Source organism: Arabidopsis lyrata, assembly GCF_000004255.2.
Source record: "Arabidopsis lyrata subsp. lyrata unplaced genomic scaffold ARALYscaffold_1, whole genome shotgun sequence".
NCBI lineage: Eukaryota > Viridiplantae > Streptophyta > Magnoliopsida > Brassicales > Brassicaceae > Arabidopsis > Arabidopsis lyrata.
This window is the reverse complement of record NW_003302555.1, coordinates 9169697-9179301: the sequence shown is the minus strand read 5'-3', so window position 1 is coordinate 9179301 and position 9605 is coordinate 9169697. Positions and strand designations below refer to the sequence as shown.

Sequence of the window (9605 nt, the reverse complement as noted above, 5' to 3'; positions counted from 1 at the left end):
GAAAAAAAAAAAGAGAAAAAGAAAGAATAATAGATGGGATAAGATATAAATAAAAAAAAAAATAAAGGAGGAGAAAAAGAAAAGAAGGTTGTGAATTAAAAGGAAAGTTAAGATAATAAAAAGTAGAGAGATAAAGAAAAAAGTATATGAGTAGTGAAAGTAAAAAAGGAGGAGATAGGAGAAAAAAACATCCTTACCTCTACAAATCTCCCCCTCCTCCATACCACTATTAGAATTCTCTATCACGGTAATTACTCTCCCCAATACGTACTTACATCTACTGATCACCTTGTTAACGACCAACAATTAAAAGCCTATGTGGACAATCATGCATGTCAATAATTATATTGTATATTTTATATACTTTGCAGGAGAACACGATGTACACAAGAAGACAAAGACAAGACGAAACCATTACTGGTGATTGTAATAAGAGAAAAAAAAGATGAAAGAGAGAATCCAAGCAGATAAAGCTTTCTCATTATTTTCAAAGTATTTTTATATTTTTATTGTAATAAATTTGAAACTTATGTGTGTTGATCAATCAATGTTTCATGCATGCAATCAGTAGTCATATATGTTTGTAAGTTTAATTATGTCTTGTTTCTTTCTGATTTTTTCATGTGCAAGTTTGCTTTGTCCCAATTAATAAAAGAGAGTTTCTTAATAAAAAGAAGTTGCTTAATACATAGTTTCTTATTAAAATAAAAATAAAAATAAGTTAACAATAATAGTTCTCGGAATGTAAAAATTTAGTTTTCTTCCATTTCTCATGCATGCAGACATGCGCTCCAGTACTAATTCTTCAGGATCCAATTTAGAGAAATCAGCCAGTAGCCACTATATATATTTAGACAAACATTAATGTTTCTCGTACATGTTAGAGAATAAAGATAGTGTTGTTACAACTTTAGTCATGAATCTCAGACGATAAAGAGGAACATGTCAACAATAAGCCGTCTACGAATTTAGTACAAACTTGAACTGGAACATTAGTCTATATAATTGTACATTTTTCTTCAAAACGCGTAGTTTAATATATAACCAAATGGAATATATATATATATATATATATATATATATATATATATATATATATATATATATATATATATAGAGAGAGAGAGAGAGAGAGAAAACACTTGATTATTGGTCTGGGAAAATATATTTAGAAAAAACGTTAGAAGAATGGTATTACAGACAAAACTAAATCTCACCTACTCTTAGTCTAATCAGAAAGGTTAAGTTGTTAGACTTGTAAAAGAGATGGACCCTTCCCTTAACGAAATTATGCTTTCATGAGAGTTATATTAGTGCATGGCTTTCAAATCAAATCAAAATCTCTTTTTTTTTTTTCGTTTGTTTGTTTCTTCTATTTGTTTTATTTTTCTTGGAACAGTTTCTGTTAACAATTGAGGATTAATGATCTCATGGTCCCTGAAATTTTTGGGCTCAGAAGGGGAAATTAAAAGGCCCATTAAATATCAGCTTCCTTGAGCCTTTTACTAAACGACAACGTTGTAAACTTTTTTTCCTCTGATAAAAAAGTATATTATAGATTGACTTAGGGAAAAGGTAAACCCTAGAAACAAAACTTGAGAGCAGCTACAATGGCGGAAAGTATGAGCCTATCTGACGCACTCGATTACGATTCACCCTATTATCTCGATAAAGATGAACATCCATACCATCGCTCCACTATTATACTCAGCCAAGCCGAAGACAACTTCGCTATTTGGAAACTTTCTTTTACTCGCTTACTTCGAATCAAGAACAAACTCGCGTTCGTCAACGGTACACTTGAGAAGCCGGACGCTTCCTCGCCGCTTTATAAACGATGGGAACGATGCAACGCTTTGGTTATGTGTTGGATGTCGAATTCGATTACCGAAGAACTTAGTAAACGTGTGACGTTTGATGAAACGGCGCATAACATGTGGGAACATCTTCGACGTATATTCGTCCCGAACGTTGATTCGAAGATCTACCAGACCCGTAGGAAAATCATGGAGCTGAGGCAAGATGGTGACTCGGTAGAGAAATATTTCAAAAAAATGAGCAATGCTTGGCTGGAGTTGTCGGAGTATGATCCTGTGAAAGCGTGTTCGTGCCGCGGTTGCGATTGCGAGATCACTAAACGAGCAAAAGAGGCGAGAGATAAGGAGGAGCTTTACGCTTTTCTAATGGGTTTGAACAAAGACCTTATTAAGAAATCAAAAATCAAGAGTAAGAAACTTCCTCTGTCTCTTAAAGAAGCCTATGATATGGTTGAAGAAGTAGAATGGATGATGAAGTGGACCGGGCTAACACTTTAGGACGCAGGTTGATAATGATCATAAATTTTCTCTTTTTTTTTTTGACATCTTTGGATCGACAAGGCCCGATCCATAGCCAATCCCTACTACGCGGGGTAACACGACTTACTGGAATCGAACTTGGACTTAACCATTTGACTAAAAGCACATCCCCGATCATAAATTTTCTCTATGTTTTCTTTTTATGCTTTCTTTAGATTCTAATATTTTAGCAACTGAGCCATTGTATTTTTTCTTTTGGTATGCATGAGCAATTTATTTAAGTGAGCAAAGCTTCACACAAAAAAATTAAACATACACGATTACACGAATCATGTGTGTGACTTCATGCTTGTAATGTAAACCAAGCGATGATTTTGACCCAAAAAAAAAAAAAACTGAGGAACTATCCCTGAAATTTTCGGCTTAGGATAGAAAATCTAAGGCCCATTTAAGCCCATCTGATTTAATTATTGTAGACTAAAAGGTCAAAATCAAATCTACACTAGTGGGTAAAAAAGCAGCACTTTTTGTGACGGGTGGGTAAAAAAGCTTTCGGGTATATCGGATAACCGACCCATTTTAAAAATTCATTCACAAAAAATTTGTTGGGTCGGGTTATATTTAACCCAACTCATACACCGGATATTCCATATTTAATAATTTAGATTTTTAGAAGATTTGATTAAGATTTATAATTATGATTCTCCTATCATCTTTGTTTGATTTGTTTTTAACTATTTTGAATCATCATATAATACATAAAGTAAAAAAAAAAATCAATTTTTTTTCTGCATATACTGTGATTCGAAATTTTAAAAACGGACATATATTATCCAATTGACGAAAATGTGTGTTCAACGTTCTACATCGATTAAAATATTTAGACAATGATTCAGAATCATATCATAAATAAGAACATTAATAAAATAAATGAGTTTTTTGGCGGGATGGGTTTGGCGGGACGGGTTTTTGAATCAACAATAATAAAAAGAATATCATTAATCCGCCGCTTCAATACGGATTTAATCCTTATTTTTTAATACAAATCACAGGACGGGTTAAGAAATTACGGAACGGGTTATATTTCGGAAATAATTTATATGGCGGACGAATTTGAATCAATATTTATATACCGCTTTAATACGGGTTAAATCCTCAGTTTATTAATAATTATCTCGTGGACTCGTGGTATACCGTTACTTAATAACAATTGTAAACTATAATATAAATAAATATGTTATAAGGAGATACAATTTACAAAATATTTTTATACTAACTTTAAAATTAAATCATCCCGCGGTACACCGCGGGTTAAAATCTAGTGGATAAATACAAAGCAAACCCCTAGAGAAGCAGAGCTCAGAGCAGTGACGACAATGAACAACAGCTTATCTCCAACACCCTACACCAAATCACCCCCTATTATTTCGATCCAGATTTTCTTCACCAATTCAACCTACTCACCAATACATTCGATAAACTCAGCGAAGCCGAAGACAACTACGTCATCTGGAAATTGCGATTGTTCGATCTCATTCGACATTCGCTTCACGAACAAAACCGGTTTCATCGACGGTACTCTCGCGAAACCAGACCCTTCCTCTCCCAACTATGAGCCATGGAAACAATGCAACGCGATAGTTTTGCGCTGGATGAGTAATTCCGTGACAGAGACGCTTCAAAACTATGTGTTGCAAGCAGAGACTGCGCATAAAGCGTGGGAAGATCTCAGACGTGTATTCGTTCCATGTGTTGATTTTAAGATTTACGAGCTTCGTCAGAGTCTCGCGACGCTGAGGCAAGGTGGTGACTCTGTGGGGGAGTATTTTGGGAAACTGAGTAAAGCTTGGATGGAGTTGTCAGAGTTTCATCCTGTGCCGGAGTGTAAGTGCGGTGGTTGCGGTTGCGAGAGTACGAAACGAGCTAAAGAGGCGAGAGAGAAGGAGCGGCGTTACGCGTTTCTGATGGGTTTGAACAAAGAGTTTGACTATGTGAGAATGAAAATTATGAACAAGAAGAATCCTCCGTCTGTTCACGAAGCTTATGAGATGGTTGTGCATTCAGAATCGATCATGAAGTGGAACAGGGGATGAAGAATTTAGGAAATTGCAGGTCCATGGTTTTAACTTCTCTCTATGTTTTTTTCTCTTTTTATGCTTTTCTTCTTCTTTGTTTTGTTTTAGATTCTATTGTTTCTTTTTGAATTTTTTTTTTTAAAGCCATATTGGTATATTATCAATGTCATATGGAATTAGATGAAGCAGGTCGATGATCATACTTTCTCTCTTTAAGTTTGAGTTGTTTCTTCTTGAGTGTTTCTTCTATAACCGTTAATGGTATATCAGTATCATATGGAATTAGATTCATGAACTGAAATTTTGCGCAAGAGCTCTAAGCTTTGGTTATTGACTACTGGTTAGCATATCAACTAATGGGAATTACGAACATGATTATTGATGATCTACAAAAAAATTCTCGCAAAGCATTATTGATGATTTCAACAAACAAGTGGCTTTCTCAAACAAAAGAGATACATGTCATTTTGTAATAAAACATTGATATTAGCGTCAAACTTCAATGTCTAATTAGATCATCATACTGGCATATATACAACAATCACTTGCCTTTGTAAGCTTACACAAGTATAGGTTTGTTGGAGTAGATCAGCATACTAGCATATATATCACAATCACTTGCCTCTTCCAGATTCTAGGAAAAGAAACGAAATCTGGTGAGATAGAGACGCACATATCGTGTATGAGTCCATATTGGCGACAAAACTATTTGTCATCTGCAATTCCATGGAGCCTAACGATCTTCTGATGTCCTTCTTTTCTACATTGTAGTAGAAAATGAAGAAGGGCTGAAGAATGGCTGGGAGTCATTTTGGGGCAAAAATGATTTCACCAGCCTTGTTGGTGCCAGGGGAAGTCATATTGACCAAAGGGAAAAGAAGCTCTAATGTTTGCTTGGACTAATCATGTTTCTTGACATCCTCTAGTATCTATAAATCAAAACTAGAGAATTAACATCAAAACACACAATCACTGGACCATTCCAAGTCTAGGGGCCCAAGCACCATAATAGATGGAACCATTGATGCAAAGTCCCTTGGTTACAGGGTAATAAGGAGCTGTGGTAAGCTGGTTACGTGTTTCTTGTCCTCCAAGTGTTGTAACCTCGTGCACTAGAAAACCAGGATACAGGTCAGGAGAAGACACTAGGTTCAACGCTTTGAACCAACAAGATCATATCCCTATGATGCGCGGGGTCCTTTAATTTGGTAAGGTAATCCCTGAAACTTTGGGCTCGGGAGGGGAAATACAAGGCCCATTAAGCCCAACTGTTTATAAAATATTGCGATTTTTCTTATTTTGGGAAATTATTTCTTTATCTGAGACTCAAAAAGTCAAAAATCGAAAGGGATAAAAAGCAAGCCCTAGGATTTAGAGAGCAGAGCTCAGAGCAGTGACGACAATGGCGGAAACTATCAACAGCGTATCTCCAACATCAGACCCCAATTCACCGTATTATCTCCCTCCAGATATTCATCAACCCTCCGATTTCTCTATCCAAAAACTCAGCGAAGACGAAGACAACTACGTCATCTGGAAAATTCGATTTCGCTCTTTCCTCCGAATCACGAAAAAAATCAGGTTTATCGACGGTACTCTCCCGCAGCCAGACCCTTCCTCGCCGCTCTATCAGCCATGGGAACAATGCAACGCAATGGTTATGTATTGGCTGATGAGTTCGATGACCGAAAAGCTTCTAGAATCTGTGATGTTCGCGGAAACGGCGCATAAAATGTGGGAAGATCTCAGACGTAGACTCGTTCCTTGTGTCGATTTGAAGATCTACCAGCTTCGTCGGAGACTCGCGACGCTGAGGCAAGGTGGTGACTCTGTTGAGGAGTATTTTGGGAAACTGAGTAAAGTTTGGATGGAGTTGTCAGAGTATGCTCCTGTACCGGAGTGTAAGTGCGGTGGTTGCAATTGCGAGAGTACGAAACGAGCTAAAGAGGCCAGAGAGAAAGAGCAGCGTTACGAGTTTTTGATGGGTTTGAACCAAGGCTTCGAGGCTGTGACGACAACAATCATGTTCAAGAAACCTCCTCCGTCACTTCACGAAGCTTTTGCTATGGTCAAAGATGCAGAATCGATGATGAAGTGGTACAGGAGATGAAGAATTTAGGAAGCAGGTTCACGATCATAACTTTTCTCTATGTTTCTTTATGCTTTTTTTTGGGATTCTAGTGTTTCTTATTGACTTGTTTTGAAGCTACATTAGATTATTATCAATGTCATATGGAATTAGATTTTTATGAACTGAAATTTTGCACAATAGTTTTAAATTTGCCAATAACCAGATCGGTTACTGGTTAGCATAACAAGTAAAGGGAAATATGAACATGATTATTGATGGTACAAAAATTCTCTCAAAGCATTATTGATGGTACAACAAAGAAGTGGTTTTCATTTAATATAAAGAAAAGAGATGCATGTGAATTTGTCAAGAGCATTAATATCAGCGGCCAGCTTCAATGTCCGATATTGCTACATTCTTGATGCTGTCATAACCACGGCTACTGGTATCGTCTTGTGTTGATAAGATTTGAACACCGAGCAAGTGTTCAATCTCCCCTGTCTCAGGATACTGATCAGACCACTTGTGTTTAGTTGTTTTGACTTTCAAGGCCTCTAACTCTGCAGCTACTTCTTTCATCCTTGGCCTTTCTTCTCCCGTCAATCTTGTACACTTATTTGCAATTCTTGCAGCTTCCTGGATCTCCCTCTGATTATCCTCGTTCATCACTTGCCCATCAATAATCTCATGCAACCTATTCTCTTTTGTGGCAGAAGCAAAGCAGCTCACTAGATGTTTTGAGCATTGTGGTCTTTCGAAGCACAATGCCTTTTGACCTGAGAGCAGTTCCATTAGGACTACCCCGAAGCTGTAAACATCGCTCTTTTCGTTCAGAAGCCCTGTGTTGTAGTACTCTGGGTCTAAGTAACCTAGAGTGCCTTGCACCATTGTTGTGAGCTGCTCTTTGTCCATCGGTATCAGCCTTGAAGCACCAAAGTCGGCTACTTTTGCAATTAAGTTTTCATCTAGGAGAATATTAGCAGTCTTGATATCTCTGTGGATGATTGGAATAGAAGCAGAGGAGTGAAGATATGCAAGAGTTCCAGCGATTTCTATTGCTATCCTCAGACGGTGTTCCCATGTAAGCGAAGAATCAAACATGGAACCGTGCAAGTGATCGAAAAGGGTGCCATTGGTGATGAACTCATAGACCAACAAGGGAACTTCAGTCTCTAGACAACAGCCCAAGAGCTTGACCACGTTCCTATGGTTGATTTGTGAAAGCACGAGCACTTCGTTGATGAACTGCTCTACTTGGCTACAGTCTCCAAGCCGAGCTTTCTTTATAGCAACTATGGAATTGTCTGGCAATATCCCTTTGTAGACTGTTCCTTGGCCTCCCTGACCCAGGATTCTGCTCTCATCATAACCATTAGTTGCTTCCTTCATTCCTTCCTCAGTGAAGATTTTGACATCAACATTTGATGGCCCTGCTCCTGAGACTCGCTCTATCAACATGCCACCACCGTTTTGCTCGAAGAATTTTTGTCGGAGCTCGGTGTCCTTCTGGTGTCTAATTTTCTGTTGTACACATATAATGCCAAGCAGGATGACCGAGAAGCCGATGGTGGTTCCTGATCGCATCACACCTAGGTAATTAGAGCTAGTTTTTTAAGAAAGGAAAGAATACGGATTCAGTGGGGGGAACATAGGAACATACCAAGAAAAATTTGAGTCCATCTAAAGTATTCAGGCCTGACTTTACGAGTACAACTATTAGGGGAATCTTTGCGGTAACCAGATGGGCAGTTACAAGTGAAGCTTCCCCTCATATTTTCACAGGTACTAGGCTCCGAACAGTTATGTCTATTACTAATACACTCATTGATGTCTGGCCAAGGAAAAAGAGCATGTATGAAGTAAACGATTAAAAGAAGTTTAAAACAGAAAGTAAGTTAGTGTACCTTGACAACCGTTTGGAAGGTATGGATTCCCCTCAAAACCTTCTAAACATTTGCAGTTATACCCGGTTCCACGAGTAGAATTAAAACATGTACTGTTCCCACCACATATGTTTCTGCCTACAACTTGCTCGCAAGTCTCGTTTCCAATAGACCAATCTAGTACTACAGGGAACGTAGTAACATACCGGAGATTGTTGAGATCTTCCAAAGCATAGAAATCAAACTTACCATCTTCAACGAGAAAGGCGTAGGTGCAAGGATTAAACAGATGCACAGTAGTATGGTTGTCAAAGCTATGTGGTTTTACTCTGACAAAATAGCTCCCTCTAGGGACAGAGGTCTGGCAGCAACCTTCACCAGAACATGATCCTTTTTTCGATGGGACAGAATCACACAATGATATGCATCCAGTTGAGTATTTTTCAACTCCAGATGTGCGGAGAAATGCGTAACTGTTACAACCTACTACAGTAAATTTGTTGTGTTCAGAGAGAGTTAGATTACCCAGGGAGGTCTTCCGGTCCATGTAGTCAGTCTGTTTTCCTTGACTGTCGTAGCAAACTTTGGATCTAACTAGCCGAACACGAAGCTGGCCGCTGAGAGAAATGTTGATGACTGGCATGTTGCCAAAGAAGAGCTCTTTCTCGTTGCAAGTAAGATTGAAACTATCATCTCCTTGATAGTAACAACCTGGAGAAGTGCCAAAAGGGTACTCAACTGCAACATCGCCACATCTAGTTTGGCAATCCTTGCGAGGTTGCCCCTTGACTAGCTGCGTATAAGCAAGGTAGAAAATAGCCACCATCAGACCCTCTTGCAACTTCATCTTCTCCTTCTCTCTTTAATTTCTCTCACTTTCTTTATTTCTCTCTAAATTGGTTTCTCTCTCTTTGAGTTTTCCCTCATCTCTCCGAAGCATGTGCATTTTAAAGCTAAGAAAACACACTCCATTCTTGAGATGTTCTCTTGACTTGCTTCCGTTGACTTGTCCCCACTTTCCCAATAATTGCAGGAATCTGCTATAGTACTAGTATTTACTACAGAGACCAAACCATGTCCATGTAAAGCAAGGGAGATAGATGTTTAAGTAGTGGACTTGTCAACCATATAACTCCAATCACTATCGTCTCTTACTTTTCTTGTTTTCCAGGCAAATTAACCCTTTTCCTATATCATAATAAAACATGTGAGAGAATCCGTAAGCTTACACAACTATTGATTTGTTAGATTAGATCAGCATATTGGGGCATATATACCA

The 9605-nt window shown here is 38.1% G+C and overlaps 2 protein-coding genes, 1 long non-coding RNA gene and 1 pseudogene across 3 annotated transcripts; 3 read left to right on the top strand and 1 right to left on the bottom strand.

The window, feature by feature from the left end:
* The first annotated feature begins 177 nt into the window (after positions 1 to 177).
* On the top strand, positions 178 to 685 carry LOC110225008. The gene is made up of 2 exons (XR_002329440.1): positions 178 to 247; positions 372 to 685. It is a non-coding gene; the product is annotated as an uncharacterized LOC110225008 (long non-coding RNA).
* A 925-nt stretch (positions 686 to 1610) lies between these two features.
* LOC110225197 lies at positions 1611 to 5548 on the top strand (annotated as a pseudogene).
* Positions 5549 to 5691: 143 nt separating this feature from the next.
* LOC110225087 lies at positions 5692 to 6643 on the top strand. The gene has a single exon (XM_021013817.1). It carries the CDS (start codon positions 5775 to 5777, stop codon positions 6480 to 6482), a length of 708 nt encoding a protein of 235 aa, XP_020869476.1. The 5' UTR covers positions 5692 to 5774; the 3' UTR covers positions 6483 to 6643.
* Positions 6644 to 6691: 48 nt separating this feature from the next.
* Positions 6692 to 9494, bottom strand: LOC9326497 (wall-associated receptor kinase 2). Its single transcript, XM_021013814.1, has 3 exons — positions 8348 to 9494; positions 8104 to 8274; positions 6692 to 8017 (listed from the first exon to the last, which is right to left on the bottom strand). Exons 1-3 carry the CDS (start codon positions 9171 to 9173, stop codon positions 6825 to 6827), a joined length of 2190 nt encoding a protein of 729 aa, XP_020869473.1. The 5' UTR covers positions 9174 to 9494; the 3' UTR covers positions 6692 to 6824.
* Positions 9495 to 9605: the final 111 nt, after the last annotated feature.

Excerpts from the sequence above, each read along its gene's own strand:
- LOC110225087 (XM_021013817.1), top strand. The coding sequence starts at position 5,775 with ATGGCGGAAACTATCAACAGCGTATCTCCAACATCAGACCCCAATTCA.
- LOC9326497 (XM_021013814.1), bottom strand. The coding sequence starts at position 9,173 with ATGAAGTTGCAAGAGGGTCTGATGGTGGCTATTTTCTACCTTGCTTAT. Across the intron at positions 8,275-8,347 it reads CCTTCCAAACGGTTGTCAAG|ACATCAATGAGTGTATTAGT; the intron begins GTACACTAACTT and ends TTCCTTGGCCAG. Across the intron at positions 8,018-8,103 it reads ATGGACTCAAATTTTTCTTG|GAACCACCATCGGCTTCTCG; the intron begins GTATGTTCCTAT and ends TGATGCGATCAG.